Genomic DNA, 19,140 nt, shown 5'->3' with positions numbered 1-19,140 from the left:
TTCAGGCTTCGTAAAGTTACACCTGCTGATCATGTTTGTCGACAGGTGTCTCTGCACTGACACTCCCACAGAAGAGCTGATTGGCCGAACGAAGCGTACGTCGATACAGATGTTTGTCTCGGTTATGTGCGACTCTTCCAGGTGTGCTGCGGCGGTGGTTGAACACCTGTCAGCTGTCAGTCAGGCGAGCTGCAGCCAGCTGCATGTTGGTGCTGGCAGACACCTGGCAGGTGTGTCGGTGGCTGACCTCGAAGCTCCCAGAGGTCAACATGCAGAACGATGGAACACACAGAGGTACGAGTCACGTGAAGACCCCACGCAGGACGAACAATAGAACCTCTCACAGGTTCCTCAGTGGCATGAACTGTGGAACCAATAGGATACTGGATCTTAACCCTAGAAGCATCCAGCCCCCCCCCCCCCCCCAATCACCTTACAGGGCGGGAGAATCTTCTGAACCACCCACAGGTCCTTCTAGACGTTCTCTTGCGCCTTAAATGAATCGATACGATTAGCAGGTTCTGGTTCTGCGTTCCTTTCCGTGATGTTGTGAATCACATGAATGGAGGGTTGTGATTGGTTGGCTCAGACGTGGGTCTCACTCCCTGCTCACCTGTTGCATTTCCCTCCAAACAAATGAGATCCTTTTGACTGTCCCCTTGACAAAATGCAAATGTCGGCGCCGGTCCTCGGGTGGAGGGTTGCTGGGGCTGGGCGGGGCAGGGAGGGGCGGGGAGGGGCGGGGGGGGGGGGGGGGGGCGCTGGTTGCTGATGGTTTTCATCTGTTGCAGCTCGACCCAGTCGCTGCAGAGTCATGAAGGAGTCCACAGCGAACCAGAAGGATCCCAAAGGACGCCTGTGTGAGTACACACACACACACACACACACACGAGTCATCCAAGAGAAGGTTCTAGATCTCTGCTGAGCCCTGAGTCCATAGGTTCTAGATCTCTGCTGAGCCCTGAGTCCATAGGTTCTAGATCTCTGCTGAGTGAGTCCATAGGTTCTAGATCTCTGCTGAGCCCTGAGACCATAGGTTCTAGATCTCTGCTGAGCCCTGAGTCCATAGGTTCTAGATCTCTGCTGAGTGAGTCCATAGGTTCTAGATCTCCGCTGAGCCCTGAGACCGTTGGTTCTAGATCTCTGCTGAGCCCTGAGACCATAGGTTCTAGATCTCTGCTGAGCCCTGAGACCATAGGTTCTAGATCTCTGCTGAGCCCTGAGACCATAGGTTCTAGATCTCCGCTGAGCCCTGAGACCGTTGGTTCTAGATCTCTGCTGAGCCCTGAGACCATAGGTTTCTAGATCTCTGCTGAGCCCTGAGTCCATAGGTTCTAGATCTCTGCTGAGCCCTGAGACCATAGGTTCTAGATCTCTGCTGAGACCATAGGTTCTAGATCTCCGCTGAGCCCTGAGACCGTTGGTTCTAGATCTCTGCTGAGCCTGAGACCATAGGTTCTAGATCTCTGCTGAGGCCCTGAGTCCATAGGTTCTAGATCTCTGCTGAGTGAGTCCATAGGTTCTAGATCTCCGCTGAGCCCTGAGACCGTTGGTTCTAGATCTCTGCTGAGCCCTGAGACCATAGGTTCTAGATCTCTGCTGAGCCCTGAGACCATAGGTTCTAGATCTCTGCTGAGTGAGTCCATAGGTTCTAGATCTCCGCTGAGCCCTGAGACCGTTGGTTCTAGATCTCTGCTGAGCCCTGAGACCATAGGTTCTAGATCTCTGCTGAGTGAGACCATAGGTTCTAGATCTCCGCTGAGCCCTGAGACCGTTGGTTCTAGATCTCTGCTGAGCCCTGAGACCATAGGTTCTAGATCTCTGCTGAGCCCTGAGACCGTTGGTTCTAGATCTCTGCTGAGCCCTGAGACCGTTGGTTCTAGATCTCTGCTGAGCCCTGAGACCGTTGGTTCTAGATGAGCTGTGAGCTGAGACACACCCGGTCAGCTGATGGCTCTTCGTCTTCGTCGGTCTGCTTCTGAGGACTGAATGTGTTGTCTGGCAGCTCACTGCACTGCCCAGCTGCCACCAGCAGGTGGCGACTGTAAGCGGCCCCGAGGCCCTTCCCCTTCCTGGCCCTCATTGGCGTCCTGTCTGCTGCTGCTGGTGTGGAGCGCTGCTGCCTCTACAGGTGACCCCGATCAGCTGGTATTGTGGGAAATGGAGGCCGGCGTTTGCTCTCATTGATCGCTGATTGATCGCTGATTGATCGCTGATGCCTGTTTGCCCCTCAGCTTCCTGTCTGTTCCAGCTGAGCCTCAGCGGCGCTGCAGCTGTTTGGCCTCTGACCAGGAACACGGGTTCTGCTTTATGGAGGGCCGGCTGCTGTGCAGGTTAAGATCCTCTGCCCTGATTGGTCGACTATCATCAGGCCAAGGATTTGAGCTAGCCAGTTATTTATACTGGTCAAACTGGTTTCCATTCATATAAATAAAAGTAATCCTTCCTGTTATAGGCCTGTTACCTTAACATTGCTCTGCACGCTGTGTCCAGGTAAAAGCTCAGGTGATGTGTGCAGGTGGCTCGCCAGGCGATGGCGTCACATGACCACGCCCTCTGCTTGGTGCGTTCTGTTCTCACCAAATCAAAGACTGGAACTTTCAGAAGTTGTCTGGTTCACTGAACGAACGACTGATGGTGTTTCGCCTCCGGCAGGATTCCCCTCCCGCTCCTGCTGCTCCTCTCTCTGCTCCTGCTGCTCCTGCTGCTCCTCAGTAAGTCTTTATTGGGGGACCCGCTTCACAAAGTCGGGTGCTTCCTCTCATGTGGCGTCCAACATTCAGGCCCGTGGTGGTTCTCTCCAGCCACCATCACAGACTGGAGGACGGCAGTCTCCAGCGTCCCCCGTCTGGCCTCAGTCTACGACCACATGTCCCCCAGCAACCAACCAGCAGGGGCACTGTGGAGGACCCTCCCCCAGGAGAGGAGGTACTGACCCAGCTCTTCTCTGGGTGGAACCGCCGTACGAATGAACCTCCTGCTTCTTCACAGGAAGCGTTCGGACTCCTCGTCCATCTTGAGCGGCGTCTGGCGGCGCTGTGGGAGCGCGTGGACGCTGGAGGGCGGCAGGCGGAGCAGAGACACCAGCAGCTGCTGGAGCTGTATGCTGAGCTCCAGCAGCAGGTCGGGGTGAAGAGTCACGGGTCAGCAGACTGCTGGACCAGGACCAGGTCAGACACTAACCTGAGCAGGGGCCGTGGGACCGCCTGCTCCGGCGTCTGATCTGTGCTTGTTACTGATGCAGGATGTTCAGTGGAGACCAGAAGCTGCTGCAGGAGACTCTCAAGCGGCTGTCAGGTGATCTTCATCCTCCTCTTCACTCTGCGGTCAGCTGGAGCCGCTCGGCTCATCCGACCGCTGTCCTCTAGCGTTGGAGCGGACCGGCACTCCCACCGTGCCTTGCTCGCAGAGGTCGCCAGGTTGGAGGCGGCTCTGGAGGACATCAGGGGGGATGTGGACGGTCTGTCCTCATGTCAAGAGGTCGGCCAACAGCTGGACACCATCCAGCAGAAGGTGGGACGGGAGACGGGACAGGAGACGCCTTCCTTTATTCGTCTTAACCAAGTAGCGACATTAGCGTTCTGATCAGGCCGTGCTAGTTTGTATCGTTTCTATGGTAACCTCCCCATCACATCATACCGGCCTCATGTTTGTTCTTTTCTCTGTCAGGTTTCGGAGGAAGTCTCTTCCCAGGTCCAGACCCTGATCTACGGTAACCGGCTGACGGTGGGCGGCAGGCCCCCTGGAGACGTCCTCCGGTGGTTGTCACGGCGATACGTCAGCAGAGCAGACCTACAGGCGTCGCTGGTCTCGCTGGAGCTCGGCGTCCTGCAGAACATCAGCCTGCAGCTGGAGCAGCGCCGTGGCCAAGAGGCGTCCAGAGAGAAGGTGCGGCGCGGCGGGGGGGCTGCCTGCAGCGTCTTCCTGTCCGTCGGTTCGGTCGGCTGACGACTCGTCTCTTCCAGGACGTCGATGTGATCGTGAAGGACGCTCTGCGGCTGTTTTCTCAGGACAGAACCGGCCTGGCGGACTTTGCTCTGGAGTCTGGAGGTATCGGTTCAGCATCGGTCTGAGCGGTTCCCTGTACGCGGACGGTGAAGCGTTAGTGAAGTCTGAGCCAGCTGCTCTGTAATGATGTCTCCGTCCTGCAGGGGGCAGCGTCCTGACTAGCCGCTGCTCACAGTCCTACCAGACGAAGGCTGCGCTGCTGAGTGTGTTCGGGAGTCCCCCTCTGGTATTTCTCTCAGTCCCCTCGAGCTGTGATTCAGGTACTGCACCTGTCGTACAACAGTTACACCCCCCCCCCCCCCCCCCCCATCGCAAATCATCCCTCAACACACACCTGTGTGTCTCTAACCTGCAGCCAGATGTGCATCCAGGTAACTGCTGGGCGTTCCGTGGTTCCAGAGGGTTCCTGGCGATCCGTCTCTCCATGCCGATCTTCCCTACGGCTTTCTCCCTCGAGCACGTCCCCAAAGCGCTGACCCCCAGGGGGACGCTGCTCAGCGCCCCCCGAGACTTCAGCGTCTTCGTAAGGCCTGCCCGGTTTGCCCGGTTTGCCCGGTTTGCCCGGTTTGCCCGGTTTGAGCCGGTCGTGTTTCCAGGGTCTGGAGGATGAGGAAGAGGAGCGTGGGAAGCTGTTGGGCTCTTACAGCTACGATGAGGATGGAGAATCTGTCCAGATGTTTGCCGTCACTGTGAGTCCTGTACAGGTGTGACCTGGAGGTGTGTCTAACCCGTGTAGCAGCTCAGCACGCTCAGCACGCCATGTTTTTCCTGTGATTTGTGTCTTTGATGTGGACAGGAGGGCTGCGACCGGACCTTCCAGGTTATCGAGGTTCAGGTGTTGTCCAACTGGGGCCACCCAGATTTCACCTGCATGTACCGCTTCAGGGTTCACGGGACCCCCCAGCATGGCTAACTGTGGCTAGCGGCTAGCTGAGAGCACCTTTACCTTTCCTTTGTTCTGCTGACGGACGGAAGAGAGGGTAAACGTAACGCTTCGTCCAGACGCTGCTGTCAAACCGGTTTTTACTCTCTAGCGCCCCCAACGGGAACACGGTGACCAGATCTTTACCAAATATTACTGTTATTATTTTGACATGTGATGCTTGATAGACGCTACCTGCTGAGGTGTCCGTGAGCATAATGCAGATCTCAGGTATGATGATGGTGATGATGAAGATGTGTTTAGTGTTTTTGACTCTTGTCGTCTTACGGTTTTATTCTCTGTTGTGAAATTAACCATTTTAAAATAAATATTTCGGTTTTTGTACATGATAAAAATAATAAATAATAAAAATGTAAATTTTTATTTTGTGATTCGATTTTTTTCTTGTCTCAAAAACAAGTATTTTTATATTCGCTTATTCTTAGACGGTGGAACCTCGGTTCTCGAATAAAAAAAACGAGTTTAAAATGCTTTGGAAGTTGAACTGATTTTCGGAGTTCGAACACGCGAGCGGAGCGGAGGTGAGCCGAAGACAGATGAACGGAGGCGGAGTCTACCTGTAGCCTCAGGTAGAGTTGACCTGCCGTAGGACAAAGACTGGTAATTATTACCCTCTCCGAAGGGGAGGCTTGGGTATTGCAATTGGGTCCGAAAGAAGACCTGGAGTGTTTCGGCCCTCCACTGGACAGGTTTGAGTCAGAGACAAGGACATTGGTCCGCTGTGACCTGTGCGATCATTCATTGGTCCGCTGTGACCTGTGCGGTCATTCATTGGTCCGCTGTGACCTGTGCGATCATTCATTGGTCCGCAGTGACCTGTGCGATCATTCATTGGTCCGCTGTGACCTGTGCGATCATTCATTGGTCCGCTGTGACCTGTGCGATCATTCATTGGTCCGCAGTGACCTGTGCGATCATTCATTGGTCCGCAGTGACCTGTGCGATCATTCATTGGTCCGCTGTGACCTGTGCGATCATTCATTGGTCCGCTGTGACCTGTGCGATCATTCATTGGTCCGCTGTGACCTGTGCGATCATTCATTGGTCCGCAGTGACCTGTGCGATCATTCATTGGTCCGCAGTGACCTGTGCGATCATTCATTGGTCCGCTGTGACCTGTGCGATCATTCATTGGTCCGCTGTGACCTGTGCGATCGTTCATTGGTCTGCAGTGACCTGTGCGGTCATTCATTGGTCCGCTGTGACCTGTGCGATCATTCATTGGTCCGCTGTGACCTGTGCGATCATTCATTGGTCCGCAGTGACCTGTGCGATCGTTCATTGGTCCGCTGTGACCTGTGCGATCGTTCATTGGTCCGCAGTGACCTGTGCGATCATTCATTGGTCCGCAGTGACCTGTGCGATCATTCATTGGTCCGCTGTGACCTGTGCGATCATTCATTGGTCCGCTGTGACCTGTGCGATCATTCATTGGTCCGCTGTGACCTGTGCGATCATTCATTGGTCCGCTCTGAAGTGATTAAATGTATTGGCTGCATTTTTAAACACCCATAAATTAGCCACACCGTTGTAAAAGCTGCAGGGAAAATACGGTACTCACTCGTGTGATGCTAGCTAGCATCAGTGCTAGCAGGCACTGTTTGTAGTTCCTAATTGATCTGATTGTTTTCTAGTGATAAAAATAGCAAACGGGAAAAGGATGCCGAAGCTGGAAAAACACAAGACATGGAATTTCTGATTTTAGTTTCTTTATTTGGGGACGATTTCCTTTCCTTCATATGAAACCCCTCAGAATACCCACAATTCATTGAGCCATGTTTCCAGGTTAATTAAAGAGACTGTAAAACAAATGGCGTCTGGATACTTGTTCCTCTCCCTGGTATAAAAATAAGTTCTAAGTGCTTCTCACACTTTAATACTGTCTCCGTGTCTGGAGGAACCGTGCAGCGTGACACAGGAACAAGTGATCCTCGTCATTCTCGTCGTGTGTTTTACACGATTTCATGGTTCTGTTTCTTTTGTTAAATCCAAAACTGAATCTGGTATTTCTAAACAAACGCACCACCGTCTGCATCGGTTAAAAACGTTGCAGACGAGATCTGCGTCATGGAAACGGAACTTTACGTGGTTGAACGACTTACGAACAACACGAACATGAAATACTGAAACAAGGTAAAGAAATAGGGCAGCAGAGATCCGACGCGTTGGGACAAAAGGTTAAAGCAAATCCTCTGAATCGCATCGCAGACATTGAGAGGAAGAACTGATGTCAGATTTACGGCAGATGTATTCACAGTTAAAAAGCCTAGAAGGCCTCAACGACCGAAACGGTTTAAAACTTCAGGAGTCCTCATTTTGGCGTCTTTGTTTTGGTACCTTTGTTAGCTGGACAGGAAAATATTTAAACCAGTTAAGACTGATGAAAGCATTAAAACAAGCTAAATCATTAGCAGCTGGTGTTAGCACATCTGTAGCCTGTGATGCAGCTAATGTTAGCACATCTGTAGCCTGTGATGCAGCTAATGTTAGCACATCTGTAGCCGGTGATGCAGCTAATGTTAGCACATCTGTAGCCGGTGATGCAGCTAATGTTAGCACATCTGTAGCCGGTGATGCAGCTAATGTTAGCACATCTGTAGCCTGTGATGCAGCTGGTGTTAGCACATCTGTAGCCGGTGATGCAGCTAATGTTAGCACATCTGTAGCCGGTGATGCAGCTAATGTTAGCACATCTGTAGCCGGTGATGCAGCTAATGTTAGCACATCTGTAGCCGGTGATGCAGCTAATGTTAGCACATCTGTAGCCGGTGATGCAGCTAATGTTAGCACATCTGTAGCCGGTGATGCAGCTAATGTTAGCACATCTGTAGCCGGTGATGCAGCTAATGTTAGCACATCTGTAGCCGGTGATGCAGCTAATGTTAGCACATCTGTAGCCGGTGATGCAGCTAATGTTAGCACATCTGTAGCCGGTGATGCAGCTAATGTTAGCACATCTGTAGCCGGTGATGCAGCTGACATTCATCGGGCTCCTCGTGTTCAGTGTGAAAACAGTTCCTCCTGCTGATCTCGGATCTGTGAACCGACCCTGGTGTTGCATGACTGAATGTCATTTTCACTAGCACAGACGAAAGTACTGATAAAAGCACCATTAGCACTGGTTAGCATTAGCATTCAGTGCTAAGGGTTTCTAAAGAAGTTCGGCACCATAACACTCACTTGTGAACATTGTAAACATGCAAACCAAACAAAAGCTAAGACACTTGATTGAAACAGTAATCCAAACAGCCAAAGACTGACCAATCAGATTAGTTGCAGAATGTCGCCTCCCACAATTAAAGCAGAGACGTAGAGACGGAGGACGGTGTTTCCTGCGTTGGTTGGTCTCTCCCTGTAAAAAGCTGCATTCTCTCTGTTCTGCAGATATTTGTACCAAAAAAAGAGAAATCAGAAATGTGAGACTTTATTATCAACTAAAGTTCAGTTCAGAGTGAAGGCATCCATCCTCAGGTGGCTGGAAAAGCGTTCTCTAGAAAACGCCGTATCCGTCGGTGTGGCGCGTCGCCACGGCAAAAGCGGGGTAGCCCTCGTAGGTGGTGAAGGCAGTCAGGTCTTGGCCCAGAGACACCGCCTGCTTCAGCTGGGACGCAGGCGGGCTCGCCAGCGTGTAGCCTGGGGATAGAGCAGACACCTGAGAGCGAGCTGCTGCTGTGTTACTGAAGAGATGCTACACGGCGCGAGACTCCCGATGAGCCGGAACCCAACAGGAAGTCACATGTCTTAAACTGATAAGATGGTTCATCCGGGGGGGGGGTCACGCTGCAGACCCTTCCTCATTAAGAATGGGAAAACAAGGCAAAGGGCGAATGTCGCCCGGCCTCCTCTTGAAATAAATCCATAATCCAAACCGGAACTTTGTCTACTAGCATGCTAACAGCGCTGCTAAGCTAGCCGACCAGCTGTGACGTGTTGAATCAGTCCGTTTCCGTTGTCAGTGAGGGGACGCATCGGCGTACTCGCAGGGGTCGCCCTCGCGTGCCAGCCATGACACGTGTGCCTTAGGTTGCCGGCCCCTAGTGGAGACTATCGATCATGTGCCGATGTCTCAGCTTTACCCGGTGACCTTCAGGGCCCCCCAGCTGGTTTGTGGGGTGATGGGTTAGTTTTCTTTGGGTACGGACCTTCACATACCTGGGAAGGCTACGGAGGCCAGGGGGGCTGCAGCAGCGCAGCTGTCGGCGCCCTCTGTCTGCAGACCCAGTGTTTGCAGCGTGTGCTCTGCGGCGTGGACTTTAGCTTCCTCTACTGCTGCGCAGAGCTTGGCGGGGGTGAAGGGATGGCTGGGGAGACAGAGTCCCGTTCTGTAAAATAGTCTGCTTTGTGTTGCTGTTTTTAATTATTGCTCAGTTCTAGCACGGCGGGCTGCATTCTTGTTCTTGTGAAACAAACTGACCACAGACCAGCTGCAGAAGACAAAAAGAGATGATGTGAAAACGTAATGAAGGAGCTAGCGGAGGAAGCTAGGAAAGAAGGAAGGATGATTGAAGGAAGAATTGAAGTGCATCAACGGCGTTTTGGAAAGACTGAAAACCCGTTAGCGGGCTAAACGTCTTCACCTAAAATGTTGTTTTGTAAATGAGCCTCAGAGACATCACCATAGAGTATGGATGACATCATCGTTAGAATGGAGGGCAGCTGGTAAATCATCTGAAAGTCTTTCTTTAAATTCTCACTCAGTTCTCCCTCCGTCATGTTGACACAAACTAAAATCCATGCTGATGCTAGCGATGCTGATCTGGAAGCTAACAGACCTATACTTCCTGTTCAGGGAGGAGACCTCCAACAGGACCTCCAACAGGACCTCCGACAGGACCTCCGACAGGACCTCCGACCAACAGCCCCATCAGCTCCCATTGTAACTTGGAGCTGATGGAGAGCAGACAGCAACAGTTTCTCTCTGGCTGTAATGGTCACATGTTTAACTTCACCCAATCGGATTCTAGATCTCCATGTTCAGCAGCTTCCCAGGATGTTAACAGAACCGCCTACAGGTTCTGGATCAGCTGCCTGGTTCTGGATCAGCATCACCTACAGGTTCTGGATCAGCTGCCTGGTTCTGGATCAGCACCACCTACAGGTTCTGGATCAGCTGCCTAGTTCTGGATCAGCACCACCTACAGGGTTCTCTCTCTTTAATGGAGACTAGAAGTAGTTGTATTACAGAAATAGTAGCAGAAGCAGAAAGTGTGGAAGTACAGGTACTTGCAGGCAGTACTATTCGCAGTAGCAGCACTGGTCTTACACGTTGGGGTACTGTGTAGCCAAAGCTGGAATGGTGATCTTGTAGAGAAAAAGTTGTCTCTGGTCTGGACCAATGGCAGAGTGGAGCTGATAGACCGGTTGACCCCAGTTATTCTTCTGACACAACTCCTCTAGGACCTGACAGGTAGACAGGTAGACAGGTAGACAGGTAGACACATGTAATCTGGGTCCTGCTCCTCGGTCCATCCTCAGCCCAGATCAACCAGGCTACTGTCCCCGGCATCTTGAAGGTCTTCTCCACAGTAGGAGGAGTTCTGCTACCTGTGGACACCTGGGCTCCTCACCAGGTCTCAGGAGTCCACACATTTTGACCGTTTCTGACCTTGCATCTTGCATCAAGTGTAAAAATACAGCATTGATGGACAAGCAGCTTTTTGTTGGTCAGTGGTTGAACTACTTCCTGCTGCCTCCAGGTGGAGATGCTCTAGCACTGACCAATGGGCTCTAAGTAGCAGAAATGACAAGTAGAAAGCTTAGGTGTGCTCTGTTACCTGTGGGGCAGGTTTGATGGCGGCGGCCTTCAGGTTCATGGGGGTCAGCTCCATGCCAGGTAAAAGGTCGAACAACTTCTCCTCCAACTGCTTGTCCAGCTTAAGGCCGTAGGTGGCACTGCCACCACCTCGACTCATGGGTCCAAGCCCAGAGGCATAGGCCAGGTAGCCCCGCCCACCCAGACCCCGCACCCCGGCAGCCCCTACAGGTACAGTCATGTAAATTTCTACAGGAAACCGAAAAGGCAGTGAAATCAATCAAATCACCAGAAATCAACCCGGAAGTAGAATCATACAGAGACAATTATTGAGTCGGAGTCAACAGGTAGCTGTTGTCATGGTAACAGAGATTCTGACTGATTAGCTGGACGATTCTTTATCCACTTGTTTTGCTTCATCGTAACTCGAGTTCACAGATTTGACTTTTGATCAGCGTCATAAAGTTTCACGTCTGATTTGAGGGATGACTTTGGATTCTGCTTAACATGATTCAGGTAGATCAATAATATGAATCCAAACCCTTTGTGTTCGGTGATTATATTCAACGGGTGTTATCGTGCTAATAAGCTGCAGACTCGACACTCTGGGACAGTTAAACCTTGTAGCTCGTTCAATGCTAGCTCTGTGGCCTCCGTTAGAAGCAGGTATGCTAACTGAGCCGTGATTGGACGGTAACTGCTTTGATGATAGAACAATCCTCACCTCGGACCGACGGCGCCCTCATCAAACCGCGGCCCCCACCGTGAGCTTTGGCCGCTGGGAAGCGGAACTGCCCTGGGATAGCGGTGTAGGCCTGGGGGGCGTAGAACACCGGCGGGCCGAGATACGCCGCTGAGGGTTCGTACACCTGGAGGAGAGACCGGAGGACTGAATATCCATTACGTTTCTGTTCTGGTTGGTTTGAAGGATCTGGTCGCTGATTAGGTATCGTGGGCGTGTCCTAATCAGTGAGTCAGCTTCAGTGGTTTCTTCTGGGGACACCGACTGGGCGGGGCAGAACGCGGCTTTCCTTCCAGGTCATCGTTGTTTTTGAGTCCTCGTTCGTTTCGTCGGGACATTTGAACCATGTTCAGGTTATTGTTAACAGTTCAGTCAATCAGATTGATCTGATCAGATGGCGTCTGATGAAGCGGTTTGAATGATGCTTTGCAGAAACCCCCAGACCCCCCGCGCTGGCTCCTACCTGTCCCAGGCTGTAGGCAGCGTAGTCGGTCTGTAGCAGGGACCCTCCTCGGCCTCCGGTCCCTCTGGTGTAGCGGACGTAACTGTCCTTGTCCACCGGCTTGGCCAAGGTCACCTCGATGGGGGAGCCATCCACCACCTGGGGGGGTCCAGACCAGGAACAGGATTCAGATCCAGGTGCTACTGGAGCTGCTATGGGCGAGAGGCGGGCTACACCCCGGATGCATCGCCAGCACATCACAGGGCAGTATTGATTAAATGGATTGTTCTGAGGTCACAGGAAACTGAACCGCTGACCTTTCCCCTGAGGGCATTCATGGCAGTAATGGCGTCCTCTCTGTGGACGAAATGGACAAAGGCGTAGTCTCTGATCTTCTTCACTCGCTCCACTGCACCTGAAATCAAGTTCACCAAGTTTATCATTCTACAGCCAAAAACCAGGTAGCGACTGGAAGGGGTCCCAACTGAGCGCAAACCCTCATCCCGATCAGAGCCGGTAAGTAATGGACGTAAAGGACAATCAAATCGATCGGAGGACGGGCTGCTGATGCAGAGACAACCCGCTCAGACAAAAGTCCAAGTAATGACCCTTGTGGAACGCCGCATCACAGGAACTGTATTGAAATAACTGTTTGTATTTTGGTGCATTTGAGGAGCGTCTGAGCTTTGAGCATTGGCTCCAGGGGGGTCGGTACCTGGCCTTAGGCTGTTGAACTCCTTCTCAATGGTCTCTTCCGTGGTCTGCAGCATCAGGTTCCTCACATAAAGTATCTTAACTGTTGCCATGGTATCTTCATCCACCTCCACCTCGGGTTCCGCCCAGTCCACGGCGATGGCGTGCCCCCACAGCTGAATACGGCCTGAGGACGAGAGCGAGGGTCATCCTGGGTCAACACTCTTTGATGTTTGCTAGGCATATTCAGGATTGGGTTCTACGCTCTGCTTCTACTTCCTGTTGGTGACGGTTCCCGCCGTGTCTACTTTGGGTTTGGGAGCTGCTCTGGTGATTCTTAGGCATGGGATTATATTCCGGATTATCTAATGAGGCCATTGTTGGTCCTGAACGCATTCCTGTTGGGTCAGCGTTAACTTGGGGAGGTGCAGCCCGTCTTTATCAGTGAAAACGTGAGGACTTATCTTCCTTCAATTCAAGTTGTTTAACTGTGACATGCCCATGACATCATCATGACGCCATCTTGCCGTACCTGGCAGCAGTTTGCGGCGAGCCATGGCGGCTGCTCTGTGGCTTTCATACTCCACGAAGGCGAAGCCTCGGTTCTTGGACTTGTCTGCTGCGCTCGGGTAAACGATGACGTCCACAACGCCATCGGTGACCTTCTTCATCTCAGAGAGGATCTCTTCACGTTTCTTTGTCTTTGGAATCCCGCCCACAAACAGACGACAATTGTCGACGCTGGCGCAAACGCCGAGAAGGCGGCCATTTCTGTCCATCAGTAAACGATCCAAAAGAGAAAGATGATGACTGTTGATCAAACATAGAAACTCCTGGACTCAAAGGCGGTTTCAATCACCCCCGCCGTTTCGTAATCGGCTCAGATGCTAACAAAACTCCTCTTAGATCTTTCTCATTTGAATATTAACAGTTAAAAATCAGAACGATTGTTTCAGGCTGTTGTTGCTTTGGCTAAAGTCGTTGCTAAGCTACTGCTAACAGTACGTTAGCATCTGGGCTCAATACAGTGAAGCTAATGCCGGTTAGCGGTTAGCGTTGTTGTGCTTGTGACCTGATCTCGTAGTTGTTGAGTTGCCTCATCGCCGCTTTTGCCTCCTGTTTGGTGCTGAAGGTGACGAAGGCATATCCTCGGTTGTTCCCGTTAAAGTCCATCATCATCCTCACCTCGTAGATTTTACCAAACTGGAGACGGGAAGAGAGGAAGTGAAAACCCAGTGAGGCCATCAGCAGCAGCCAGTCCCCCCCCCCCCCCCCCCCCTCACCTTCTCACAGAGCGGGACCAGTTCATCTTCAAACAGATCTCTGGGGAGCTTCCCCACGAAGATCTCGCTGCCCCTCTCTGGGGGGGGGGCGTCCCAGTCGGGCGGGGGGCCCCCGTACCTCCGCTGGCCGTTCTCCTGGAACGCATCGTATCAGCATCCCTACTCAGGTGTGTTGCAGAGCTAATCTGGATTACCTGCTGCAGCTGGTACCCCGTTCTCTGCATCAGCTCCCGCAGCGCCGCCTCCTTCTGTGTGCCCGTCAGTCCGTCCCCGCCCGCCTTCTGATTGGATTCCATTGGGTGTGATTGACAGCAATATGTAAATCAGGGAAATTAGGGAAGCTCACTGGAAGACAAGACATTGATCATTCAGGATGATTGATTAGGCCTGGATAAAAGTGATTCATTTACATTGATATTATTTGTTGTTAAAAGCTATCGGTTCTCCTCAGAGGGTAACTCCGCGATGTGTTTGATCTCTCTGACCTTCATCCTTATGTTAAACAACAAAGTAGAAACCGTTCTGTGGTGTAAGCCAATCATCAGTAAGGATGTCCAAAGGTTCCGCCTCTGGACATCAGCAGGTCAAAGATGCAGGAATGGAGGAGGAGCTTATTGTTGCTACGTGGGGGAGGGGCACAAATGAACCCAGGTGACATTTGCAAGTGAAAATCGTTGTTGTTGTTGTTTTTCATTTAATCTGGGACTTTTGGGTCCGTGCATGTTTTTTTAATCGCATCCCGGTTTTCCTCATTTGAGCAGGACGTCCCGGCGTCCCGGGGACAGCAGGTCAAGGTCCGTCCTGTAATCATTGACAGAGGACAGACTGCAGTCGTAACTGGGAGCTCTGGGAACACAGCATCACCTTCACCATCACACCTGCAGGTGCACCTGGCAGCCTTTGTCCTGTGAGTGGCTGCTTGCTTGAGGTAACGGCAGCCAATCAGCAGCAGGATGGGATTTCATGACGTTTTTGCTGCTTCATTCCTGATTTCTCACCTGAGTGATTTTTGTTTAATTTAGAGGTGACTCGAGCGTGAAAAATATCCTTAAATTAAAAATCTTTTTGAACATTTGTCAGACACAACTACAGCCTGATCCTGTGTCGGCATTGTTTGGAGTTCCCTCAGCCTTGACTGGTCTCTCGAACAGGCAAAAAACGGTTATTAAATTTGTTACAGCGTTGTCTAGGAGATTGATCCTATTAAACTGGAAACAAAAAAAACCTCCGTCCTACTTAAATCTCTGAAATGATGGAATGAAGCACGTTCAATTGGAGAAGATTAAATTAGAACTGAAACGGAGGCTAGATGACTTTTATTTGACGTGGGATGCGTTTTTGGAGTACTTCAGCAAAAATAAACAGAAATAAACATACAAATGCATAGATATGACTAGCTTGACCCCCCCCCCCCCTCCCACCCCCCCTTCTTTTTTTCTTTTTTTTCCTTTGTCTCCATTGTTGGTGTCAGCTTTTATTATTTTAATTATCTATGTAAGTGTGTATGGATATGTGTACATTGTATGTGTATTTGTACATGCTGTACTTCAATGTTTTATGTGTTCATAAGAAAATAATAAAAAGATTTTGAAAAAAAAAATCAATTTAAATAAATAACATTTGTATTTTTAGATAGCCGTTGGAAATAAATCAGAGCTTTAGATTTTAGGCTCATGATCTTATCATGTGGCGCCAATTGGCAGCCTCACTCCTGTCAGTCTACCCCGGGCAGCTGCGTCTACCCCCCCGGGCAGCTGCGTCTACCCCCCCGGGCAGCTGCGTCTACCCCCCCGGGCAGCTGCGTCTACCCCCGGGCAGCTGCATCTACCCCCCCGGGCAGCTGCGTCTACCCCCCCGGGCAGCTGCGTCTACCCCCCCGGGCAGCTGCGTCTACCCCCCCGGGCAGCTGCGTCTACCCCCGGGCAGCTGCATCTACCCCCCCGGGCAGCTGCGTCTACCCCCCCGGGCAGCTGCGTCTACCCCCGGGCAGCTGCGTCTACCCCCCCGGGCAGCTGCGTCTACCCCCGGGCAGCTGCGTCTACCCCCCCGGGCAGCTGCGTCTACCCCCGGGCAGCTGCGTCTACCCCCCCGGGCAGCTGCGTCTACCCCCCCGGGCAGCTGCGTCTACCCCGGGCAGCTGCGTCTACCCCCGGGGCAGCTGCGTCTACCCCCCCGGGCAGCTGCGTCTACCCCCCCGGGCAGCTGCGTCTACCCCCGGGGCAGCTGCGTCTACCCCCGGGGCAGCTGCGTCTACCCCCCCGGGCAGCTGCGTCTACCCCCCCGGGCAGCTGCGTCTACCCCCCCGGGCAGCTGCGTCTACCCCCCCGGGCAGCTGCGTCTACCCCGGGCAGCTGCGTCTACCCCCGGGGCAGCCGCGTCTACCCCCCCGGGCAGCTGCGTCTACCCCCCCGGGCAGCTGCGTCTACCCCCCCAGGCAGCTGCGTCTACCCCCGGGGCAGCTGCGTCTACCCCCCGGGGCAGCTGCGTCTACCCCCCCGGGCAGCTGCGTCTACCCCCCCGGGCAGCTGCGTCTACAATAGTAGCTTCAGCTGACGTGAATGAATAATGAACAATGTGAAGCGTCTTTGAGTGTCCAGAAAAGAGCTCAATAAAACCAAAGCATTATAATATTATTACGGATCAGGGTTGTGTGTGTGTGTGTGTGTGTGTGCGTGTTAGGATTAGGGTTGTGTGTGTGTGTGTGTGTGCGTGTTAGGATTAGGGTTGTGTGTGTGTGTGTGTATGCGTGTTAGGATTAGGGTTGTGTGTGTGTGTGTGCGGGTTAGGATTAGGGTTGTGTGTGTGTGTGCGTGTTAGGATTAGGGTTGTGTGTGTGTGTGTGTGTGTGTGTGTGTGCGTGTTAGGATCAGGGTTGTGTGTGTGTGTGTGTGTGTGTGTGTGTGCGCGTGTTAGGATCAGGGTTGTGTGTGTGTGTGTGTGCGTGTTAGGATTAGGGTTGTGTGTGTGTGTGTGTGTGCGTGTTAGGATCAGGGTTGTGTGTGTGTGTGTGTGTGTGTGTGTGTGCGCGTGTTAGGATCAGGGTTGTGTGTGTGTGTGTGTGCGTGTTAGGATTAGGGTTGTGTGTGTGTGTGTGTGTGCGTGTTAGGATCAGGGTTGTGTGTGTGTGTGCTAAAGTTTTTATTTTAAAAATAAATTGCAGACTAAAAACATCCCATCTGTGGATTAAAGGAATCGGACCCGCCCCTAAATGACCCTTAGAGCCTATCACAGCTGATGCTGGGGTAAAGGCGCGGATTAAACTGAAATACTGAAATATATTTTTAGAATTTCTAAATCCAAACTTGAACCAGAAAAAAAAACATTTAAAATAATGAAATTTAAAATAATTTATTTGGATTCTGGAGTTTAAATGTAAAAATATCTTCATTTTCACCATCACTGAAAAATAGATTATAAATATAATAAAACAGGTGTTAATCATTGAACAGCCATTTGATTATTTTAGTTTAACTGTATGAATGTATTTAATGATAAGATGTGTACTTTTACTTCATGTTTATCTTATTTGAATATTTATGTACTTCTCTCAGTACACAGAAAGACTTCTTACATAATGATCAAAGTTAAAAAGCAGATTCTAACTTGAACATTTTGAATGTAACAGAAAACATTTCAGTCTTAATCTAAGCGAAGTGAGTGTTTCTGTAACAGTCAGAGTACTTCCATCTGAACTGGAATACTTCTGACTGCATAATATTTTTATTTTGACGCACTGGCCGAGAGACAGTCATTTCCTCTCTCGCTCCAACAGCCAGTCCTGCTCTGTTTGCTCATTAGCCATGTTGAGCTGCTACTGTTCAAGTCCAGTAAGAGAGTGGTAGAGTGACACTCACTTCACATTCTCTCTCTCCAGCTCCCTTCAAAGAGAGTAATTTCAAACCAGAAATCTTGATAAAGATGAAAAAGGAAAAACTCACCTGAGCAATTTCAGAGATCACCTTCCTCCGATCAGAGCCGCGTCATTCTGACAAATGGCTGTTCATCAGGGTCTCACTGTGTGTGTGTGCGTGTGTGTGTGCGTGTGTGTGTGCGTGTGTGCGTGTGTGTGAGAGAGAGAGAGATCACATCATATCAAACTCCAAAGGTTCACTGTCCTGGTGTTAGCTTTATGAGCCAACAACGTTAATGTTTAAACCACTGCTATCTGTGGACACACACTCAACGTGTCTGTGTGTGTGTGCGTGTGCATGTGTGCGTGCGCGCTCTCCAGGAGGCCTTTGACCAACAGTCAGAAAGTCTCTTCACCGACAACACGTCTCCTTGTTGGAAGAAGTTTTGATGCGTTTAAGTTCCTCTGATGCTTTTGCAGCACCGGCATTCAAGTGTATCAGGCTAGCTCATTAGCACATTAGCATGAATATGTTTATTAGATAGAATGTTAGGGTACAAGTACAGTCACACAGTAGCATGTATTACAGTACAAGTACAGACAAACAGTAGCATGTATTACAGTAGCATGTATTACAGTACAAGTACAGTCACACAGTAGCATGTATTACAGTACAAGTACAGTCACGCAGTAGCATGTATTACAGTACAAGTACAGTCACACAGTAGCATGTATTACAGTACAAGTACAGTCACACAGTAGCATGTATTACAGTACAAGTACAGTCACACAGTAGCATGTATTACAGTAGCATGTATTACAGTACAAGTACAGACAAACAGTAGCATGTATTACAGTAGCATGTATTACAGTACAAGTACAGTCACACAGTAGCATGTATTACAGTAGCATGTATTACAGTACAAGTACAGACAAACAGTAGCATGTATTACAGTAGCATGTATTACAGTACAAGTACAGTCACGCAGTAGCATGTATTACAGTACAAGTACAGTCACACAGTAGCATGTATTACAGTACAAGTACAGACAAACAGTAGCATGTATTACAGTAGCATGTATTACAGTACAAGTACAGTCACACAGTAGCATGTATTACAGTACAAGTACAGTCAAACATCCTGTCGAAGAGGAGCATTTCTTGCGGTCTTGTTTCCGTTGAAAGTCCTTCGTACATAAATCATCGACATTTAACAATACCAATAAAAATAAAACCAATATTAACATTAGCATTGGAATCTGTCTGGAATCTATGATGATGACAGCTGACATAAAGCAGTTTAAATATAGATTTAAATTTGGTCTCACTAGTCAAACATGAAATATGTTTCCATGTGTGGAGAAACACAAAGCTGGAGATAGTAGTACTTTGACATACGAGTATAAACCGAGCTCGTAAGTCGAATT

General features: G+C 50.6%; 2 protein-coding genes and 1 long non-coding RNA gene across 3 annotated transcripts; 2 read left to right on the top strand and 1 right to left on the bottom strand.

Annotated features, from left to right (window-relative positions):
- Nucleotides 1-2,305: 2,305 nt before the first annotated feature.
- Nucleotides 2,306-2,707, top strand: LOC137910312 (uncharacterized). The gene is made up of 3 exons (XR_011106042.1): nucleotides 2,306-2,333; nucleotides 2,494-2,563; nucleotides 2,656-2,707. It is a non-coding gene; the product is annotated as an uncharacterized lncRNA (long non-coding RNA).
- A 56-nt stretch (nucleotides 2,708-2,763) lies between these two features.
- Nucleotides 2,764-5,263, top strand: LOC137910347 (SUN domain-containing protein 1-like). Its single transcript, XM_068754784.1, is given in 11 exon segments — nucleotides 2,764-2,928; nucleotides 2,992-3,170; nucleotides 3,245-3,297; nucleotides 3,332-3,513; nucleotides 3,670-3,930; nucleotides 3,966-4,050; nucleotides 4,152-4,219; nucleotides 4,221-4,268; nucleotides 4,364-4,531; nucleotides 4,605-4,697; nucleotides 4,805-5,263. Coding segments are annotated over 11 exon segments (1,419 nt in total). The 3' UTR covers nucleotides 4,922-5,263.
- Nucleotides 5,264-8,441: 3,178 nt separating this feature from the next.
- a1cf (apobec1 complementation factor) lies at nucleotides 8,442-14,159 on the bottom strand. The gene is made up of 12 exons (XM_068754380.1): nucleotides 14,058-14,159; nucleotides 13,864-13,998; nucleotides 13,653-13,783; nucleotides 13,113-13,351; nucleotides 12,603-12,767; nucleotides 12,205-12,302; nucleotides 11,909-12,046; nucleotides 11,428-11,572; nucleotides 10,726-10,952; nucleotides 10,215-10,351; nucleotides 9,104-9,252; nucleotides 8,442-8,584 (listed from the first exon to the last, which is right to left on the bottom strand). The coding sequence occupies exons 1-12, from the start codon at nucleotides 14,157-14,159 to the stop codon at nucleotides 8,442-8,444; spliced, it is 1,809 nt and encodes a 602-aa protein (XP_068610481.1).
- Between the last annotated feature and the right edge of the window lie 4,981 nt (nucleotides 14,160-19,140).

This window comes from Brachionichthys hirsutus, chromosome 21 (assembly GCF_040956055.1).
Source record: "Brachionichthys hirsutus isolate HB-005 chromosome 21, CSIRO-AGI_Bhir_v1, whole genome shotgun sequence".
NCBI classification, from domain to species: Eukaryota; Metazoa; Chordata; class Actinopteri; order Lophiiformes; family Brachionichthyidae; genus Brachionichthys; species Brachionichthys hirsutus.
The sequence above is the reverse complement of the archived record's forward strand: the minus strand, read 5'-3'. Positions and strand labels throughout refer to the sequence as shown.